At 32.5% G+C, this 22,258-nt stretch overlaps 6 protein-coding genes across 17 annotated transcripts; 1 reads left to right on the forward strand and 5 right to left on the reverse strand.

The window, feature by feature from the left end:
• Nucleotides 1–98: 98 nt before the first annotated feature.
• On the forward strand, nt 99–2,438 carry LOC119642893 (INO80 complex subunit C). 7 transcript variants are annotated; one of them, XM_038042232.1, is made up of 3 exons: nt 99–172; nt 1,468–1,835; nt 1,896–2,438. In XM_038042232.1, the coding sequence occupies exons 2-3, from the start codon at nt 1,520–1,522 to the stop codon at nt 2,093–2,095; spliced, it is 516 nt and encodes a 171-aa protein (XP_037898160.1). In that variant the 5' UTR covers nt 99–172; nt 1,468–1,519; the 3' UTR covers nt 2,096–2,438. The 7 variants fall into 7 exon arrangements, with proteins under 7 accessions (XP_037898160.1, XP_037898143.1, XP_037898152.1 ...); XM_038042215.1 differs by lacking the exon at nt 99–172 and adding an exon at nt 683–765; XM_038042224.1 differs by lacking the exon at nt 99–172 and adding an exon at nt 709–783.
• Nucleotides 2,439–3,648: 1,210 nt separating this feature from the next.
• LOC119639536 (protein YIPF5) lies at nt 3,649–4,905 on the reverse strand. Its single transcript, XM_038036976.1, has 6 exons — nt 4,752–4,905; nt 4,486–4,682; nt 4,390–4,424; nt 4,210–4,320; nt 3,960–4,144; nt 3,649–3,905 (listed from the first exon to the last, which is right to left on the reverse strand). Exons 1-6 carry the CDS (start codon nt 4,829–4,831, stop codon nt 3,743–3,745), a joined length of 771 nt encoding a protein of 256 aa, XP_037892904.1. The 5' UTR covers nt 4,832–4,905; the 3' UTR covers nt 3,649–3,742.
• LOC119639545 (NADH dehydrogenase [ubiquinone] 1 beta subcomplex subunit 1) lies at nt 4,832–10,088 on the reverse strand. 2 transcript variants are annotated; one of them, XM_038036996.1, is made up of 2 exons: nt 9,924–10,088; nt 4,832–4,972 (listed from the first exon to the last, which is right to left on the reverse strand). In XM_038036996.1, the coding sequence occupies exons 1-2, from the start codon at nt 10,060–10,062 to the stop codon at nt 4,917–4,919; spliced, it is 195 nt and encodes a 64-aa protein (XP_037892924.1). In that variant the 5' UTR covers nt 10,063–10,088; the 3' UTR covers nt 4,832–4,916. The 2 variants fall into 2 exon arrangements, with proteins under 2 accessions (XP_037892924.1, XP_037892916.1); XM_038036988.1 differs by having other exon boundaries at nt 4,832–5,020.
• On the reverse strand, nt 6,014–9,898 carry LOC119639529 (serine/threonine-protein kinase Nek2). The gene has a single exon (XM_038036965.1). The coding sequence runs from the start codon at nt 8,240–8,242 to the stop codon at nt 6,035–6,037; it is 2,208 nt and encodes a 735-aa protein (XP_037892893.1). The 5' UTR covers nt 8,243–9,898; the 3' UTR covers nt 6,014–6,034.
• Nucleotides 10,058–10,505, reverse strand: LOC119639559. Of its 5 annotated transcripts, none has more exons than XM_038037034.1 (2): nt 10,424–10,505; nt 10,058–10,255 (listed from the first exon to the last, which is right to left on the reverse strand). In XM_038037034.1, exon 2 carries the CDS (start codon nt 10,245–10,247, stop codon nt 10,086–10,088), a length of 162 nt encoding a protein of 53 aa, XP_037892962.1. In that variant the 5' UTR covers nt 10,248–10,255; nt 10,424–10,505; the 3' UTR covers nt 10,058–10,085. The 5 variants fall into 5 exon arrangements, with proteins under 5 accessions (XP_037892962.1, XP_037892936.1, XP_037892944.1 ...); XM_038037008.1 differs by having other exon boundaries at nt 10,378–10,463; XM_038037016.1 differs by lacking the exon at nt 10,424–10,505 and adding an exon at nt 10,312–10,416.
• Nucleotides 10,506–12,085: 1,580 nt separating this feature from the next.
• LOC119634842 (very-long-chain 3-oxoacyl-CoA reductase) lies at nt 12,086–21,329 on the reverse strand. Its single transcript, XM_038029249.1, has 5 exons — nt 20,988–21,329; nt 20,414–20,460; nt 14,125–14,200; nt 13,718–14,058; nt 12,086–13,614 (listed from the first exon to the last, which is right to left on the reverse strand). The coding sequence occupies exons 1-5, from the start codon at nt 21,148–21,150 to the stop codon at nt 13,273–13,275; spliced, it is 969 nt and encodes a 322-aa protein (XP_037885177.1). The 5' UTR covers nt 21,151–21,329; the 3' UTR covers nt 12,086–13,272.
• Between the last annotated feature and the right edge of the window lie 929 nt (nt 21,330–22,258).

A 22,258-nucleotide genomic window follows, 5' to 3' on the forward strand; every position in this document is an offset into this window, starting at 1 on the left:
CTAATTGATTGATTAATTGATAACATTTCATCAAATATGCTTGTTGAGAAAACTACGCAAGTCGTCAACAACTCTGTATAATATTTTTTCTTATTGAAGCATTTTATTATTTTAGCGCAGTCAGATATCAACGTAACGTTTCGCGTCGTATTTCGTGCTCTTTGAAATTGTGGTTAGTTATGGCATAGATGATTTCTTATAATGTCTCTTATTGGGTATTTTATGGCTTAAAATACATTTGCATTGTGCATTATACTAAACAGGCATAGTTATTATTGCAATAAATAGCTGCATTATTGCAATAAAATTGTAAGGTTTGAAAAACTGACCATATGATTAGATTTTGTTTATATATATATTAATAAAAGAACAAACGTCTCTGAAAACGAAATTTTTTTTGAGCAAAACATGATTTTAATTACTTTTCGTAAGCTAACAATAATTGATATTATAGTATTTAGAATTAATTGTAATCAGTAATATTTAATTTCATGTGACGTTCGAAATATTAGATATATGATATTCATTGTTTCCTGGGTTTACCGTAAAGGTTAATGCTTTGTTTGTCAATGCAAATGCGTGCAGAAAAATTAAAGTTTCCAATATACTTTCTTTGCTGCAGCAATGCAATGTGAACTATATGTATGACCTATGCGAACACATATCATAAAGTCATATTTCGGCGTTGGCGTGCATGGTGCAAATTCATTCATTCTGGTCAGCGTTTTATTGTTGCGCACAGCTGATTATCTGTTTGAAATAATCGTAATTTACTCGTTCAATGTAAAGTTTTTAGAAGCTTCTTGAACTAAATAGATTATTTAAAAATAGCAAGGCATACGTTGCAATGTGTTAATTAATAAAAAAAAATATTAAAATTATAATAGTAAATAAATAAGTATTTTTTGAAAACAGTGCAAGTGGAAGATTCTCAGCAGTCAATATTTCGTTTTTTTCTAGAAAGTACTTTGATTAACATTATATTAGTTTGTGCAAAACGTTTACGCGGGATGGTGTTGATGGCTATATATCGGGCAACACTCACCTGATTCTCTCAAACGAACATGTGTCTAACAGATGACAAAACAATTTCTCAAGTGCACTGTGAGAGTGATGGAAGTGAATGAAGGACTCAGGAATAGTTTGCTCGATCCCGTTTCGGAAATTTCGATGCCAAAGATACATCTCGCTCTGGCCGACAAGTCGAAATTTTCCAACTGGTGGAGCAGGACCGGCACGTAAACTTTCAGGAAATAGCGGGGGGCATTTAACATCAACCACATGACAGTTTGGAATCATTTGAAAGGGGCAGCCTACAAAAAGAAGCTTAAATTTATCAAAACAAACAAACCGCGGGGACTTTTTACTTGACCTAATACATTAAAAAATACTTCTGCTGTACCGTGTACCTGCAATGTTGTTCATCTAGATTACATTATTTGTTTTTATTTTTTCTTGCATTTTTAGTTTCAACTTAGTCTATTGTTGATATACATTTCCCGTAATTTCAATTGCAAAAATGGCTGATAGCGCTGAAATAATACCTGCCAAGAAAATTAAAGCAGACGAGAAGGAATATCGCGCAGATACGAATTCAGAAGATTCAATGCAGGCGTTAGATACGGAAGAAAATTCTACAAACACTAATTCTGAAGTAGCTACGACAAGTAATTTGTCAACATTTTCGTCGACTGCACAAACACGACCAAAATTAGCATTCAAAAATCCAAAGTTTAGCTATATAGAGCCAGGAGGAAAAAAATTTGTATGGAAATCTTTAAAGCAAATCATAGCCCAAGAAAAATCTTTGCCTTCGTCGGAGGATATAGTAACGTGTAAGTTTTTATGATTGCCATTATAAAATATCTTGTTTTATAATCCGCTTTTAATCGTAGATACTTCATTAAATGCCCCTCCATCTTTGAAACCGCCAAAAAAATATTCTGATATCTCTGGACTTATAGCACCTTATATGGATCCTCAAACTAAATTATACTACCATAATGCTGAAGAGTTTCGTATTATAAGATCCTTACCATCTGATATCATCCAAGGTTATTTAGCTTTAAGAGGTGCCACAAACGTTGTGGGCTAAGAACATATATATATACTCTCCCATCAATTTTGTTTAGTGTACCCCTTGAATATCGGCAACTTTAATGATTAATAAAACTTTCTCGATTTCCTTTTCACCAAGTGATAGAACTTAATGTGAAAAAAAACAAGAAAAAAAAAATATGTTTTTGTCTTTTGCTACTGAATAAGAAATACTTTTCATTCATGTTAAACATTTCCTATTATTTGGCGGAGAGGCGAACCATAAAACTCAATTGCGATGAGAAAAGGACAAAGTTCATGTAGTAAAACACAAGAATAAACGATCAATACTTATGCATGGGGCGATGAATACGTGCTAGCGAAAAGTTTCAGAATATCGAATAAAATTCATTGAATCAACCTAAGAAACCGCTTATGCAAAATTTTTTTATACCCATCGACTGTAGCATCTTTACAAAAACGCAGAAAGTTATCCTCGTCTTTTTAATTTTCCAACATCTTGGGCATAACAGTTATCACAGAAAGTAAGCCTTTATTTGTAAAGATGTCTAATTTTTACTATACAGTCCCATAATAGTAGCTTCCTATAAAAACAGGGTATAATTTTTGTGTTCTATGGCAAAAATAAAAATTGTGTTTGACAATGCGATGTTTAATAGTCGACATAGCCCATCTATAAAATTTGTTTTTAATTTTAATTTAATTAACAATCAATCTATTCTTTTCCGATTTCATAGACGTTAAGTATAACTTAGTCTCGTTGCTGCAATAATGACACACCTATACCTCATACTTATCATTATCATCATCAAGTCTACCTTTAGTTTGGTCCTAGTTAAGCTTTTCTTTAAATAAATAAAATTTAATTACAGATAAGACAAACTTATTTCTCTCTTTCGAGCATTATGAATTATCAGCTTGCTTCCACGATATTGAACCAGATATACTCTTGGTCAAAAAACTGAGTCCTTACAGGAATTTGTAGGAAAATTTTAAACAAGCTTGATAGTTATTTGATGCTCATATTTGCAAATTACTAAAATATATATTCTAAACCCTGGTCTCACAATTAACGATGTCCGGAGAGGAAATCTGTTAACTCACAGTTGTTAAATGAGGCAACTAAGAAGAAAAAGTAAAAAGCCTTAAGACCTTTTAGATTGTAAAAATGGTTTTGTTTGCCGTTCAGCTTTTTACATATGAAGAAAATCCTAACTTATTCGAACGAATTATAACAATTCTCGACATGCAGAATATACTTAAAAGCTCTTAAGGTAATGTTGAAATTTTGGTAGATATGGATTATATTGATGATTATCATCTGACCATTAATTTATCCGTTTGAATGGTTGTCAGCCGAAGGTCGGCGATTTAAATTTAATATTCCTCCTATTTCAATGGCAGTGAACTCGAATTAAAATTCCTTAAAATAACATTTTTTTCAATAATTACGCGTTCCCATCTCGCAAAAACAGTGGACAGGCCACCCTCTTATTGTTCAAAGAAAACACACAAATTTAGTTATCTAATTATCCATGTCATCCATATTGACGTTTTATATTACAAAATTTATATATATATACATATCTAAAATTATTAATAATTGTTGGTGAAAGGGTTAAATTATTTTATCATTTTGTATAAAAATGCTCTCGCAGGACTTTCTATAAAGTCCTACATCCTATTAAAATATGGTAATTAAAGCGAAAACTCCGTACAGTAGAGCACAAGGATAAGCGATAAGCACTTGTTGATGATCCATTGAATATGCAGTAACGAAAAGCTTTGAAGCCGATAGAGAGCACCATAATATGCATATGCCGGCAATTATCAGACCGATAGTACCTCTGCATAATAAAGAAAATTCGTACAAGTAATATTAACAGTTTATCTATACATACTGTATGGTAACAAGAACATTAATTCCAGATAAAACGACCATCGGGAGTAGACAGTACCCTAGTACGGATACCACTGCACCGAATGTTACGTTCGATTGTGGTGCCATTAATGTTAGCAAGCAATAAAAAGCGATGCAACCCATTACTCCAATACCATAAATGTAAGAGAATGTTACCTTGCCACTCTATGAACGCAAAAATATGTATATGTCTCTCTTTCTCTATTGTAACGATTAATTAGATAACATACCAGTAATAGAAAACTTCCCAATGCTAAGCAAAAGACCAACGGCCCAGCCATGTCTGTATCTTGCAATATTTGTTGATCAGCTCCTCTCATTGGATTTAACACTGCTAAAGTCTATCGATCAATTTAAGAATGTTAAATTCTTGCATATCTCTTGTGTACATAACATATATAGTAAATTACCTTTTGGAAAATATGACTTGGATTTATACCCAGTTCTGAAAAAATTCATATAATCAATCTTTCACTACTTAATCGATAAATTTTTTTCATATTTACCTTCCAACAAAGGCGGCTCGTCGTCAAACTCATTGCCTGCGCCTACATTCGTTGCTTGGTAAACATCGTTTTGACCATAAGGGTTATTGTTATACGCATTGGGATCGTAAAACGAACTCAATCCAGTGTTTGTATTGCCGTAATTGTAATCATAATTCGGTGGAACAGTTGGTTGATTATCAAAACTTTGGAAATTTCTGTTAAATAAAAGAATAAATAAATTCAGCACAGGTGCTCCATGGACATTTTGACAATGAGAACTTTACAATGTCTGATCGAAATCTGTCATATCGAAATTATATGACTTGTCGGTACGTTGAGCGTAAAATTCGTTGGAAGCAGCCATTTTCACAATATTTATTCGTATTTCATTTACTATTTTTCAATTGTTCGTTTCTCAATATGTTTATTATATTTTAATCAATCTTCTTTCAATCTGCCAGCCGGATGAAAGAATAGCTGCTAACACGTACAAGATCAGAGTTGCCTGAATTAATGCAAAACGTATACAGATCAAAAGGAAGAAACACGAGCACTGTTTTAGTAAATAGGTAGAAAATTATATGAAATACAGATAGATAGGTACTAGATTTTTCAATAAATGTTGAAAAAATAAAAACCAAAATTCATATACTAATCAAAAGAGAATATGCTTAAAATAAAAACTCTTATCACACTTTCATTTGACTTTTACTGCATGACCAAAGTTATTCAAATTAAAATTATTTCATCTAATCATGAAAATTATTAAATTTCTACATTTTTAAGCCAATGTACAAGAAGTTAGTGCAAATTTGATATGGTTGTATTATCCACAATATTTAACAGTAAATTACCACGATTTGCGCAATTTCAACAAAATTTTACCTAACGGTCAATACCGTAATCACGTAAGAAGAAGGTTCCCTTTCATTGTTGTATATTCAGACATTTTTGCTAACCGCTGAATACAAAAGCGAAAGCTAAATTGTTAATAGCTGATTATTGTTTTTCCCAAACAGTGAAAGCTAACTTTCACCCACGCGAATAACCTCTCGATATGAATGAAGAATAGTTTATTTCCAATTTAAAAGCTATTTAACTAAGTATAATTACAAATGACTAATTTTTGTTGTTGCTTTCGCATTAACCCGTTTACCATAAACTTACTTTCAGTTGTGTGACTATCCCTCCTTTCTGCTTTCAGCTATTTAGCAAAGAGAGCCAACACGTAAGCGAAAGTTAACTTTCAGTTACGTGATTGCCCTCACGGAACTAAAAAAGTCGTCTATGATTGTAAGGATATTTCGTGTGTCAACAAGTATCAATTATAGCTAACAATTCACAAACTTCATTAAGTTGACCTAATTTATGGCACGAACTGTTATCAATGATTGATAGTAATTAGACTTAATAGCGTTTGCATGTTAATATTAATTAATGTTCATAAAACTTTATTAATCGATTTTTTATTTTTCGAATATCTTACAATTCTTTTCATATTTATGCTTTCTGCAATTGTAAACATTTGTGTATCATTCACTAACGAACGGGTTAGTGCAGACAAATTTTACATTGGTGCAATAAAAGATCGACGAAAACGATTCTGATGCAAAATATTGCGTTCGCGTACAGAGTGTCGTAACCTATTCCGCGAATTGTTGCCATGGCTAACGTTAGTGCCATTCATGGCAGCAAGCATTTCGAAAGCAGCACGTTTGTGATCCTTTGTCCATATATTGCCAAGTTCAGCAGTCTCGCACTTTGATAGAATTTTCTCTTCGCTAATCGAAATTTCTCCCTTTGTATTGCTTCCATTTTTCAATAATTTTTTGTGTGTGTTAGCTGGTGGATTGGATTTTGGTATCAAATCGATGTTTTCCTTATTGCTGCGACTGAATCCCAAAATCGAAAGCAAAGATTTCCTGCGATGTTTTGGACAATTGGTGGTACTCGTGCTTTCGGAGGAACCTTCGCTGCCCTTGCTCGAGACGCTGGTTTGCATTTGTTGTCGTTTTTCGATTACGTTGTTTTCTATGTCATACCTTATAAAGTTTTTCGGAGATTGGAAAGTAACTTTACGCACACGCGTATTTGAAAAGTTTTTCGGTGCCGGTAAAGTGTTCATATCCAGTTTCGCCATAGTGGGCTCGTGCAGAAGTGTGACTTCGTTTGATTCTATGCTACAATATGTTTCATCATGTATAGCAGATTTTCTTGGTGGCAAAGGGGGAGGCATATCGGAGTGTGTTGCATTTTCTAATTGTAAAGAACACGTCTTGGCATTTAAGAAGGTATTGCTTGGCAAAGAAAGTTTTTCCATTTCTTTAATTAAAAACTTGCTTCTCTCTAACAAACTTTCTTCGAATTGAAGCAAACGGTACTCCTTCTCATTTAACTGCTTTTCACGTTCATCTAGGCTTTCTTCTTTCTGTCTCAACAACGATTCTTGAGCACGTATAGCATGTAGTCTAACTTTTAGAGCGTTCTCAAACACTTCTCTTGTTAAAAGTTCCGGGTTCGTTTTTAGAGTGCTATTATTTTTAAAGGAATCACAATGTTCCCGCCGAGTGTCAAACGTTTCACGCTTTATGGTTTCATAGAGTTCCGGATCGGAACGTTGGAACTTGGGAGCCATAGCATACATTTCACGATTAGTTGAACAAAAGATTTCAGCTCGTAAGTCTGGTGTAAGCATGCCAGTTATATTGAGCCCTTTAAGGTCGCTTTTTTCGTTTAAATTGTTTCGCTCACCAGTCAAGTTAACGCGGGACGAATCACGTATAGAATTAAAATCTAACTTTCTTTGCACTTCTAATTCATCGGTAGGCATATAAAAATCAATTTCATTGTTTGCAACTTCAATTAAACAAGGAAGACTATTTCCTAAATTATGAATATTACTCACTACGATGGGATGTCGCAGAATAATTTCAATACTGGGCCTTTGATCATTTTCTACTTCAAGCATAAATTTGATAATATTTTGTAAATTTTCAGAGTAAATACTTGGAATCTTATTATACTTTCCGACGGTGATATTTGTAGAGAGCTGAGCGAATTGTCGTCCTTTAAATGGTGGAGCTAAAGCACACATCTCATAGATAAGGCAACCTACTGCCCACACATCCGATTTACGGTCATATTTATTACCTTTAACAATCTCTGGACTCATATAGTACGGAGTACCAACGAATGTGTCAGCAAAGGATTCATTGCGACGTAACATACGAGCTAAACCAAAGTCTCCCAGTTTTGCGTTACCGTTTACATCCAGAAAAATGTTAGCAGGTTTGATATCGCGGTGTAGAATCGTTCCCTCTTTGATTTTATTATGGCATACCTGCAATGCTCGGCAGACCTGGTATAAAATACGCCAAATGTACGATTCTTCGAAACGTTTACGCTCGGTTCTGGCCTTGGCAATCCAATGGGCTAAATCTCCGCCTTCACAATATTCCATTACAATAAATAGCGATTTAGCTTCAGGGTTTATCAGATGATTGTAATATTGCACTATATTCGGATGTTGGAGCTGACGCAGTACCCGAATTTCTGAAATGAGTAACTCTCTTTGACAGTCACTAAACTCATCGTAATCTATACCCTTCCAGGCAAAAATATTGCCAGTTACTTTCTCACGCACTTTGAAACAAGTACCAAACGATCCATTGCCAATCACGGACACAACCTCATAATCTTTTAAAATTTTTGTAGATATGTTCAAGTTTTCATCTAAACCTTCAGCGGGTGATTCTAATGATTCATTTAATTCCATTATAGGGAAGCTTTCAAAATAAAAAGTGATTTACTTGTCCAACTGTAACAAATGCTACCGCTCATTACAAAATTTTAACGACAACTAATCCTATACATATTGGCATTAACTTGAATTGATGCCGCATAAACGGACAATAAATTGTTGGTTGCACTTATTTTAATCTCAGAAGCGCTTGCCTCTCAGTAGTTAAGGTGTTTGGGTTTTTGTTGTTTTCATTCATTTCATATTTTTAGCAGGTATTCAGTCCCTCGAAGGTAGACGGCAACCGGTTTTTCATTTTCAATACTTTCTCACTCTCTCGCTAAATATTGCAATCAGCGTTGGACAAAACGGAGTATGTCGGCAAACAATGAATGTTCTTTAGACATGTCAACCAACCGTGATTTTTCGTATAAATAATTAACAGTCTATTTATCGAAATTATTGCGTAATGTCTGGTTACATAGAAATTATTAGATGTAGCAAAATATACGGAATTTTCTCATTTAATTAATTAATTCCATTTAAATGAACCCAACCCTTTCAATGTTATCGGCTCTTTCTTCGGGAGCGAAAAAGTACATGATACGTGAATGCTTTAGCGCGTATTTTCATTTTACATCCTTTAAATTTCATATAGCTTTAACATAATAATAATTATTAGTTGAAAGATTTATTTCTTGAAGATCTGTATTGTCGTGGATGTTAAAGCATTCATTGTGTATCATATTAAATTCTGACAAAATTTATATAGTCAAATTTCATATACTACCACCAATTTAAAAAAAAATTGTCAACTAACTGAAATCTTTATTGTCTGTCAACGCATTAATTTAATATTATTATAATAATATACAAAGCCTAAACCTCACGTAGATCTGATAGTATTTAACCGGTAGTAGTAACCGGAAGTTTGAGGTAATGGAGAAATTTGTCACTTATTTGTAGCTGATTTTTAGTTTTAATCCGACGAGCGCGATCACATCAAATATGAATGATTTCCAAATTGCAATAACAGTTGAATCAATCGACCACGACATCTTCACAGATCAAGTATAATAAATTAAACGGTTCCGATACTAATTTCCATCCGCAATATAATTTCTTTACAAGGAGCAAACAATAAAATTGCCATGATGGGAGAAATATAATTTTTTAGCGTAATCCTATTATTCTTCATTTTAACGCTATAAAGGTTATGATTAATTCAAAAATGGATTTGATCGTAAAATCGGTTATTTCTCGTCAGCACTTCGCAAATCTTCTCACTGGGTTCATTAATAGATCATTAATAACTGTTTTAGTCAGCTTTGTTAACTAAATGTAAGCAAAGAGTTTTGGCCTCTATCGTAAAAGCATAAAAATTGAAATATGTTTAGCTAATGTTATCTTGTACAGCATAAATTCGATGTTAGTTGGTTATATCGCTTGCACGATTAGTTGCTCAGGAAATAAAAATTTGCCCCTCTGTTGTGAAAGTTGTACCTTAGTTGTAGATCTTTATGCCAAAATGTTTACATTATAATTATCTTAATTGTTTGGAAAAATTCGTAAGGAAAACAATACAAGCATAAATATAAATTTCACTTGCCATTCGTGACACTTTTGGTATTATATTTTTTGCTTGCTTTTTTACTAATTATATATAAATAAACATTATATCATCACGAATTTCACCATGATGGTGGTGCTTTTTTACCTTCAGCACGACCGTACAAAGCACTTTTATCCCTGAACATGGTCATGCGCTCAGTTTCTTTTTTATCTAAAAAGTGCCCAATTGCAAAACCAATGAGTGGCAATACACCCCATATATAACCTCTATCTAAGCCAAGCATCGTTTGAATTTATGTTTTTGCCTTTATTCTTTTAAGAGTTCTTGACTTCTGGCAAATTGCAGCTGTTGTCGTTTCCAAGCGCGTGTATGCGACCAATCAGCGTATATAGTGATCACCGTAAATGTGGGAAAGAATATCAGCGCTCCGTACTTTCTGGCCAAACGTCCGAAAGCACTACCGGCCATGAACTAGTCTGATAAAGCAAACAAAAAAGAATTACGTAATACTCAAATATGCGGAACTTTTTACGTGTAAGAATTTGATAAGGTACTTCACTATTCTTTTTTAGATATAAATTAGAAAATCAATATAAACCTTGCAAATTGTGTAATATTCCTTATTTAATGTATATAACACTCACTTCTCAAACTTTAATCATACAATAGACAAACTTTAGCATCCGGCAAGTTACCGACAATGTTTTACATAGAAACGAAACGAATTTTGACAACTAGTGTTTTATGGCCTTTTTAGAAATTTTGACGTTTTAAATATTTTGCAGCTAAATGAAATGTATATCAAAACAATAAGGTAACTGCATTAGAAAATAAAGATTTTATTTACATGTACATAAAAATATTAATAAAGTCAACATCCGTGAAGATCTACTCATTACTGTTAGCAAGAGTGAACTGTTGAAGGTGTATAAGTCTTCCGTGAGATTTAAAGGATTTTTTCTTTAAATTCTTACTTAATCTTTAGTTCCCATTCGAAACTTTGCCGCCAAATTTATAGTCCAGTTTGGAATTAAAAATGTTTCAATGCTGTTAAATGCTGTGTAAATTAAAGCCAGAAATAAATTTTTAAAACTTTGTTGAAAGTAATGATAGCTTTTGCAACGGTTCGTATTTACAACTGCAAGTATTTCATCAGGACTTTTTATTTTCATTGATCTGATAGATTTAAAATTTGTTAAAAGTAATTCTTTTAGTTCCATAGCACAAGTTGCAATAAAAATCTCTAATAACAACTTTGTGGTAAAAAAGGGCCGACAAAAAAGGTAGAATAACTTCAAGAAAGTATGTCTAAGAAAAGATACATGATACGTTCGTATCCCTTACTACAACTTGCTAATTACAATAAAGGAAAGAAGAAGAATTCGTTTCAAATTTTTAATAAAATTCATTTTTTTAATAAAAATTCATTATTTTATTTATATTTCACTAAAAATTTTTAAAAAATTATTCAAATTTAATCGTCTATTAAAAGCACATATTGTCATTAATACATCTCAAATGAAGAAGAAAGATATCTGGGTGCCCACTTGCACTTGCTATGCTTGCTTTGATTAGTAAGTATTGTAGATTTGAAAAATTTTAAATTTCGCGCACATACTCTTAACTAAGTATTATAATATGCATTATAATAGCATAATCAAAAATAGGAAATAAAAAAGCTTCTTAAAATTGAAGTAAATGGAAGAAAATTTAAAAAGTATGTTAATTTTTTTGGTTCGTTTACAAGAAGTTAAATTACACAATAATATTAGACAACTTTATGTAGCGAGAAGATCATTGCAATTCTTCTTCTGCTCCTACGAGTCAGCAATTCAACAACTGGTGATTTAGAACGTTGAGTAAAAAATGTGCAATGTGAATACGACGCTCTTTCTGTGAACGTTAATATTGCAATTCGTCTTTATAGCAATTTTTGTTTAAATAAGTGATAGCATTCACTGTCGTTTGATGAAATCGGGTTTTTTTATTTTTATTGTATGTATGCGCAATAAACACAAATCATTCTCTCTTAATCCATTAGCCATAAGAGAAATAGCTAATGTTTCGAACTGGACGTATGAAATAAATTTTGACGAAAAATTTAATTTCGAATTGAAAAAAAAGTTTTTCATACCTTAAAATAGTCTTAAGTTTCTCTATCAATGCTTACAATTCAGTTAATACAAACAATTGACAAAAAGTCGGATTATTATCTTAAGATGTTTCAACAAAGACAAAAAAGATCGATTTGTATATTAATTTAAATTATAACATAAGAAGAAGAGAGAAAAAAAAAAGAAACTTCAAATAAATATAAAAAGGGAAAAATTATAATAAAAAGGTAACATCTTAATTAGTAAAATAATTATAAAGGATAAAAAACAGTCTATGCTAATTAACATGTAAACATAAGCGATATGCGTGGTAAGATAGTTTTGTGCTATTTGATGGAATAGGAGGATCGAAATTTGCAGAAAAAGATCCTTATGAGACGGAAAAGACCTCTATGAGGTGATTCCAATCTAAGACGTTTCCTGAAAAGCCCATTTTTTATGTCAATGTACACATTTATGTACATCGTCAGGTACGTTTTATGAAGCAAGGAATTTTAGCGAGAGGACTTTATTCACACATCCAAAGAAAAAATTTATAATGAAAATCACCTAGACTTTTTCATTTATAATTTCCTGAAAATTTTGGCTAATCTTGGACCCATAATATATCTTTACTTTATGGCGTCAAAAGCATTAGTTTCCTTTATTACTTATGCAATTCATGTGTTATTTATTATAAAATTCTGTTTTATTCAGCACAGTGAATCATCCGTTGTTGCTTTGCTGAATTATAAAAAAAGAAGAAGATTTAAATTCAAACAAATTTAAATTTGCTTTTTGTTTATTGCTTTCTTCATTCAGACGAAATGCGAAGACAAAAGTCTTATAAGAGGCGCAAAAAAAAAAAAATACTTTTCGCTTTCGTTAGAGACGAAAATATGTAGTGAGCCTGAGGTTTAAGCAACTCTGCTTTAAAGCAAAAGATTTACAATGAATTTCTTTTCATAAGATTATTTAATAAGACCCAATTTTAACTAATGAATTTTTTTTTCGCACGTATTTATGAACTTCTAAAATGTATAACATAACAAAAATGATATAAATTAAGGACTATATACCATCTAATAATCCATGCCGTACATAAAATCTTTAAATTTAATTAATTTAATATTTTTAGTTATATATATCGTTTAGTAGTAGTACGTTAGAGTACATATACATAAAGTCTTAAAAATATCCATTCTATGAATAAAATGAATGTATAAAAAATGTTCATTGGAATTTAAAATGAAACTAAATTAAATCTCTTTGTTCTCTTATGTTTAGTTTCAGTGAATGTAAAACATAAGTAATAAAAATTTTTAAATACCAAATTCATATGAAGTAAATATGCGTGTGCGAGCGCCGATATAAAAGACTTTAAGAATTTAACCCTTTTTTTACTTTTGTTGTTTTTTCGCTATGCGTCGCATGGCCATTTGATTCATTTTGAACAAATATTTCATAATAATTTGGCCGACAAATTGCTCACAGAATAACCACGAGATCGTTCTAATAACGACTTGAATTAATGTATGTGGTAAATAACCGGTCGTTCGTTCACAAAAACCTAAAGTGTTTATAGCAGAAGTCACAAAGGTATCCGGCAATGGGTTGAAAACGGATGCTTGACGAATTTTACTCATCTTTGTAACAACAAAACCGGGTTGAATACTTTGCACAATTATGCCAGAGCTACGATATTCGGTTTGAAGATCAGCACTGAATTTATCCACAAATGCCTAAAAGTATACATTAAAAATATATATACATATATATTTGAATGCGTAAATAGTGTTAGTTGGCTATGTAAAATTTTTTTTTATTAATTTTATTTATATATACCTTAGTGGCCGAATAAATTGAAAGCATAGGATTTGGTATTGTAGCGGCGGTTGAAGACAGGTTTATAATAACGCCTTTCTTCCTTTCTATCATTTGAGGTAATACCAAGGCGGACATGTGTGTAACCGAATGCACGTTAGCCGCAACAATATCGCGCATAAATTTCGGTATCTGTGTTACAAGTTCAACAAAGAATTGCGGGTAAGAGTAACTAATACCGACGTTATTAACCAAAATGCCAATATTCAAGCCATCAATATTCTGTTTAATTTTATCATAGATTTCGGGACCATGAGTAAAGTCGACATCGATTATTTTGGTTTCAACACTAAATGCTTCACCTACGGAAGGGTTTAAATTTAGAATTACAGCTGAAGGCAAATTTGAACAGATTTTTAAATACTTACGGATTTCTTTGGCTACATCCTCTAGTTTAGTTAAAGTGCGGCTGATTAAAACTATATTTAATCCATGCTTAGCCAACTAAAGTTGTGACGAAGAGAAGAAAAACAGATAAAAGTATATATCATATATGTAAAGAGTTGTTATTATTATTATAATTTATTTAGCAAGAGAAATAAAATCGAAGACTAAAGTCTTGAAGTATTAGCATCTATGGCTTTGATATACACTTACGTATAACTATAAAATCGTATGCCCACGGCTATGAAATGGCAGATGTGCTTTTCTGTATTTAAAAAAACTTTTCCTTCAATTTTGACAAAATAATGGCCATTAAAAATGTCTTGGCATTAGCGGCGAAACTTGGCCCATTTCAAGGTTAATAACCTCCATTTTGCGGCAATCCGCTGACGGACAAATGAACATATTTAACACCTACCCAGAATTTGACACTGAGATCAAGTATAAATTTTGTAAGGTCTCGGAAGAGCGTTGCAAACGTTCTGACTAAATTTTATACACTATCTTTCGGTGCTGTATACAAGGAAAGTAGGTCGAAAGCGCAAATGACTTATGAAAGATTGCGAATTCCTGTCATGTCGATCTATGATGTCATGGTTCAAATCGATTCTAATCGATCTTTAGCGAACCCAGATACCAAGCACATGAAAACAAACTGAAATTATGATTGTAATGAATTCTGGTCACCTTTTGGCAACAGCAGAGACTGAATATAACCTTAACGTTTACATTTGAACGAAATCATAAATGAATATCTAATAATTTCAAATTCTCAGACATCCTATTTCCGTTGACGTAGTCTTCGCGATCGATGAAATAGTATTTGGTGAGCAAATCATACCGTCAGTCAGACTTTTTACCAAAAATGATATTTCAAATACTTCGCACTTGATAATAGAAGGACTTTGGAATAGGTTTTCTTGAAATTACTTCATTACATATTCGATTGGATTGCGAGATAGATATTCGAAATTCAAATGCAAATATGGTTTTTTTCCGTCTCTCCTTTACTAGTTAGCTCATTTATTTGCTAATTGTAAAGTGCACATAAACTTAATTATTCATTGATTTTCGTAGGAATTTGCATAAATTTTTAAAATACACACATTAATTTAAGCAATCGCAAAGTAAACACTTTGAAGAAAAACAAAAAAAATGCACCTTCAGCTAGAAAGCAAAGTCTTATAAAATAATATTTAAAAACGGTATAGTGTCACATGGCCTATCATTAAATACCCTACATCACTTTAGTTATTCATATAATGACTTTTCAAACAAAAACTTAATATTGGATGTGATCAAACAATGGTCTCAAGCCGGACCACTTTCAAACGGCCCTTTCCTTTTTTGGAACAAATAATGTGCGTATTCTAAATTTCCTAAAATGTCTCGAAAATTATAACATTTAGGTTGAACACAAAAGAGAAAGACGGACAGACGGACAAGCTTATAAAACAAATTTTCTATCTTAATTTTTTTCGGCGCGTTACATACGTCCGCAAAAAACTTAATATATCCTTGTATCACAAGGATTAGGCGGGAATGCCTAATTAATTCTTTCAGTTGTTACACTCGGATATAGATCGTTGGCTTTATAATATCGAATTTAGTTTCCCTCTTTCTTTATATCTATGCTACTGTCTCCCATTTAACATTCAGAATTATTAATTACGGAGAAGCCATCAAGCATATATACTCTTAGTCATCTCACGTCCCTCCGCCTATCGATTTTGCCGTTTGCGTTCCCGTCTAAGGTTCTAGAGAACTCATAGATCAATATTCTTAATTCGTGTAGGATTTTCACTGGATGTAATCGATATCTATTTCTCTATCACTTCTTACAAACTTGAACTTATTGCTAATCAAAGGATCATAGAGCTGTATATGTGACCAGTGCAAGTGTAAGATTTTATCAAACACTTATTATAGTAGGAAGAAGTAATACGTCCACTGTCTTTAGAAGGAGTAGAGGTAGAGAGAGAGAGAGAGAGAGAGAGAGAGAGAGAGAGAGAGAGAAAGAACATAAGAAATATTTCTACTATTCAGGCTAATGAACTAATTCGTACATTGTCGATATCAATTTTTTTTTTATTTTATTTGTTTTTTATTGGTTTTTATTTATTTATTTATTTTTCATTTTTGAATCTCTTGAACAAATAGTAAGTAAATGCAAGTCATTTTTTAACGCATACGCATACGCATAGTAACGCGCGTTCGAATGGCGAATGAAGTAATTAATTAATTTTTATTCCGCTCGGTCATATATCATATTTTAAACATATTTTAACTTCTTTAGTAAATAACATAATGACATAGAAGGGAATTCACGTAGGCAATATTAGCTTTTGGGGATATATTTATTCACTTTGCCATCATGTTTGCAACATCAAAAGAAAGTTTCAAATACGGTATAAAGTCTCTATATACATTTGTGATCAGGGGAAAATTTTGAATTGACTAAGGCATTCTCCTGGTCGTTTAGTAGAAGCATTGGTAATTTTTGGTATTGAAAATGGGCCAAATTGATTAGAGTATAAGGCCGCGGTAAGACGTAAACTGAACACAACTCGATTTTTCTAAGCAAGCAGTTGTGCACTTGCACTCATTACTCACAAATTTTGTAACACATAAGGTTCAAGTAATCCACATTTACTTAACGGAAAGACTTACTATTTATGTGCATAATTGTAAAAATGTCCACCATGCCTCCCGTATAATGATATAAGTGAGTCAATTTTAATTTTTTTTTTTTTTTTTTAATTTTTCATAGTTTTATGCTTTTTTGTCATAAGCTAAACGAAACGTAATGCATTCTTCAAGCGAAGACATACGATCTGCCTAAAAAGGGGTTTCATTCTAAAATAAATATGATGGACACAACGACGTCGTGACTTAAATTTTTATTAACAATACCATCGGTATGGGTGTCAAGTAAAAGGGCTTGGACAGTCGAATTCGGCAAGCTAAGTGTGTTAGTTCCAAATTAAATACCGTGGATGTCACGGCCTAGTAGACTAACAAAGGAACGTGCTTAGGAACGAGAGGCACTTAACCGCGATAGAAAAGTACGTCGAATAGTAAATGGACGTTTTCGCTCATCTCAAACGCATCGGAGTGAACGAAGGCAAATTACCACCCCATGCAGTTCCTGACTGGTTATGGATGCTTTCTAAGCTTTCTAACCTCAAATGCGAGGGCACGATAAGGAGGACGCTAGGAATGCTGCGTTCAACTGTCCAAGATTTGAAGAATATGGTCACACCAAGAGGAATTCGAAGCAAATAGGGCAGTTCACTGAGGTCCCATCGTATCAATTGCAAGTAGCCTCCGCAAAGTAATACTTAACGGTAGTCTCGCGGTGGAGAAAGGTCGGAGAAAATTTTGTGTGACAAATAATTTCAGTATGTACGCGGCATGGATGGCGGATGGTGTACGCTGTTGGTAGTTCTTCAGTTTTGAAGATTTCTACTTTCAGCTCGTATAATAAAAAAACGCACACACACACATACATGCATGTACACATGCATATATTACAAGCCGTTATTATTTCTTGTTACACCTCTCTTTTACATTATTAGTCGATTACAGACTTACTGTCGTATTACTGTGCTTGTGTGGAATTTCTTCAGGTCTTTCATCGATCTTTTTCTTTTTCTCCGCATATGTATGCTATATGTCTGTATATAAGATCAAGGAGCGGATGGCTAGTCTAGTCTAGCTTTAATAAAAGCAAATATTTTATTGATATTATTTTTTCCAGATACTTTGAAGCATGTCCTTAGGACAGCATAACAGCTGTTGATGGCATGAAAATCTTCCTACAGGTTATTAAAAATTTGATTAAAAACTTTTTAATTAAAAAGGGACAGAGAGATGTTTATATGTTTTTGATTAGATATTGCATGTCCAACGCGCAGCTGTAGCTGAGCTCTACAGCCTGATGGGTTATTTTGTCAAAAAGTTTGCGACGCCCAGAAGGCAGCTTTAAAGACTTGACTAAGCATACATCACCATCTTCGTGAGAAAGCATAGTCAACCGTAATCGGAACAAATTTATCTGTGCTTAACAGTAGCCATACTTGTAAGATAAACTTAATTGCTATAATTGGGCCAAGTCGGCTCACTTGAATACTTTATTTCACTTACTCGCCTGCAACAATGCAAAGTTCGAAATTTAATAATAATTACGAATTTTTTTATAAATAGGAAGCATTGAAGCAACTTTCTGAACAAATTTTGCAATAGGAACGAACCAAAAAAAAAAATAGAGTTATCTGATCTAAACATGGCACAGTACATTTTTATGTCATATCCAAGTTGTGGACCATTTTTTTATTCGTTTCAAAATATCGAAACTTACACGTTGTTGCGATAAAAGGTCTTAAGCGTTTACATGACAGAGGCTTTCAAAAGATTGTTTTACCGCATCCGAAATTTATCACAGTCCTATACGATGTTAAAGTATTAGTTTTCACTGCGAGTGTATTGAGAAATGTAAAAATTGTTTTTTTTTTTTTTTTTTTTTTTTGAAATTGAGGTATGGTATAGGGAGGGAGTGATTGTAAAAATGACGCAATTCAATCTATTTTCAATTGTCTTAGACCTTCGTCCAAGGACTAGGTCAGTGTAGCGATAGTTTAAATACAAGAATACATTGCTAGATCGTACAGAGTGAGAGATGATTAAATTTGGCTTAAATCGATTGGGTGCACGGCCTTAATCGAGTGACATGATAATCGCAGAAGCGATTTTAAGTCGATATGGGTGTTGCATGCAACTATGCACACGCACACACACACACACACACACACACGCATTAGATATTTTGACCACAAGTGATATAAGGTTAACACATATAGTCGGTCATAAAGTTTGATTGAGAAAATATAACAAAAACTTGTATAACTACAGAAGTAAAGCAACAATTACGATATTCCAAATGCCAATTTTAAGTGTACAATGTTCACTTATTTCAAAAATTCATTTCATGTATCCATCATACACAGCCTAAAATGTATTCAAGTGCAATGCTTTATTTATATTTGAAAAAAAAAACTTTACATTAATATATACATATGTAAGCATATATACATTGTCCGTTATGGATGATGATATATTCACGTAGGTTAAAACGATCGAAATAATAGTTTTGTAAACTCGTATTTAACACACCACTAAATAGCCGAGAAGCACACTTTATACACTAATATACATTCTGAGCGATATCGGATTGTCTTTATATATTATTGACATTATTTGACTGTCTATTTACCCATACATTCATTTATATTCTAAATGTCTAAAAGTGCATATATTTATTTACCTTATTTTATACACTTTCAATTAATCTCTAAATTTTGTACACAAAATGTAGCACTTTTGACTTTAGTAATAAAGCAATAAATGAAATTGTGTCGATGACACAAGACCTTGTGAGAATTTCCCTTCAAATAATTTGCACATTTCCGTTTCTTAACAAGCGATATATTATCGTCCATAAGATAGAAAGTTAAATTAGGAAACTTCAAAAGCTACCTGTATTTACCGAAAGGTAAAAAACCAACTGGCCATTAAGGGAATTGCTTAAGTCACTTCGATAAAAGCGTGCGTTCATCGATTTTTGTCCGAAAATACCAAAAAAATAATATGTTTTCACTATGAACCATTAGATGGAAGGGTAAGTCAAAAATCTGTCGAATGAATTCATATACTTCACCTATATAAGTCATAAGATATTAAAAATATAAGGCGCTATGCTGTAATCATTTATATAACTACGCCTGCTTGCCCAAAAAATCTTCTAAGGAAAGAAAAGCTTAAACAAATCATTGAATCATTGATATCATTGACATCATTTTTCAAATGAATCTTGTCGATCTAGAAACTTCTTTACACTACGTAAGTTTCGGATGTCAGCTCAGCTCGTGAATAGGGTGTACTTAAGACATACGACTATCGTTTCGATACCACGCCGCCTTCTTCGATCCTGAGAAATGACACATTAACGAAACGGTAGCGGCATAGCTTACATATTCGTAGCCGTATATGTAAGTATGACTCGTTGTATGCAGAAAAGCTTATCAATAGATTCTGTCTTTTTTTTTTTAATTTATTTCTATTTAATATGAATTATTCAAAGCAAGTCCGTGGTTAGTCGTTAAAATCAGCAGATTTTTCATTTCGATTTCCTCGCAACCCAAAACCAAACGCTATATTTTACTAATTAGTAATAAAATTAAATTTAATTAATTACATGCATACGTATGTACGTACAATTTTTGCATAAGCCTTTCCAATACCATCGGTGGCACCGGTAACCACTGTAATGAAAATGCATTTAAATTGAATTGAATTTCAAATTAATATTTAAATCTTATTACATAAATAAAGGTACACAATAGAGATCTATGATAATCGGGAAAAATAGTTAAAGTTTTTGATACCATTGGTTAAAGCAAAAAACATTCGGAACCTGTGGAAAAACATTGATCTTGAGCAAAAAAGGGTGAACAAAAGCCTGGATGTTCTACGGACATTCAAATATTGGAATTGACAAAATGCAAAACTAAACAGTGCCCTTAAAATGTGTTTAGGTAGTGAACACGCGCACAAAATTATCAAAAGACCGAAACAACTTACAAAAAAAAAATCGATAAATAAATAAATAGAATATTTTGAATGACAATATGCGGATAATACTAGATAGCGATTTAAAGGTTATCGTAGACTTTTCTTTAGCTCTTTTAGCACACTTTGGATAATGGGTTGTTCAAGACTTCGCCCAAGGCAAGACAAGGTATATAGTAGTAGTAGTAGTGTTGCTTGTTTTATGTAATTCATAACGTACCGGCCCAAGAACCCATTTGCCGTATATTGATTTTAGGTCCAAGGCATTTTGGACCAATTATATTCAAGTATAACCAGGGTATTAATTTGGCCACAATATGATAGCCTACAATCGACACAGCCGCTGTGCCTATTAACCGCATACACTTTGAATCAAAATCCATTGATTAGAAATATTATTGGATGTTTTTTTCTTTTCCTTTTTTTTTCGTTTTTTTTTTTCTTTTTTTTTAATATTCTAAAGAAATCAGTTGCGTTTTATACTGATAGCACAGAACTTTTTCGCTATCAAATTCAGACTAAATTAATTCTATGGTTCTATTATTTTTACGGTTGTTTGCCGTATGCCAATATTATTACAATTAATCGACGAAAAAAGCGCACATTTCTTTTCAGTATCCGTTAGGTAAGTTTTTTTTGTTTTTTTGTTTTTTTTTTAATTTATTTCAATTTCATTTTCACACTCTCTTTAGATAAGAAACCTTGGCACTCGCTCTCTTTCTTCATTGTCGCATATATATATATATATATATATATATATATGGTTGTTGTTTGTAAATGCTCAATTTAAATCATTGCTACTTTTATATAAATATTTCCTGCAAATTTTTGGGGGTTTGGGAGCGTGTATTATTTTTAAATTCTCTACATTTGTGTCTAAATAATGGGCAAAAATCCCATATCGCACCACATCACCAATATTAATACGTTAATGTATTTACATGCACATGTATGCATATAAATATATATATCTATATATATATGTATATATCCCCTTAAATAGGCAATGTTTTGCGATACATTATTTCTTGTTTCCATCGGGCAGTGTTGCATTTCAATTTTAAGGCTGTATTTTAAACTATTTACAAAAAATAAATATAAATTTCGTGAAAAAAAAAACATATAAAATAAATATACATAAAATATAACAAATTTTTATACCCTACACCACTTGTAATATAGGAGCTATATTAAGTTCGGGCGGACGTATGCAACATCCAGAAGGACTCGCGCTAGACGAATTTTTGCTTATATCGAACAAATTCGAGATGAACGATTTAAGCTGGTCTGCCTGTTCGTTTGTCTGGTTTTCTTGTGTTTAACTTATAGGTCGCAATTGATGAGATATTTTGATGAAATTTCCTGCACTAACTTGTTTTGGCCCAAGGACGAACGTTATTCAAAATCTTTCGGATCGGACCACGTTTTCGACCATTATTCATATAACATCACTTGTAGTGTAGAGTACATTAAGTTAGTGAGAATGTATGT

The sequence above is a fragment of the Glossina fuscipes genome, unplaced genomic scaffold (genome assembly GCF_014805625.2).
Source record: "Glossina fuscipes isolate IAEA_lab_2018 unplaced genomic scaffold, Yale_Gfus_2 0, whole genome shotgun sequence".
Classification (NCBI taxonomy): Eukaryota; Metazoa; Arthropoda; class Insecta; order Diptera; family Glossinidae; genus Glossina; species Glossina fuscipes.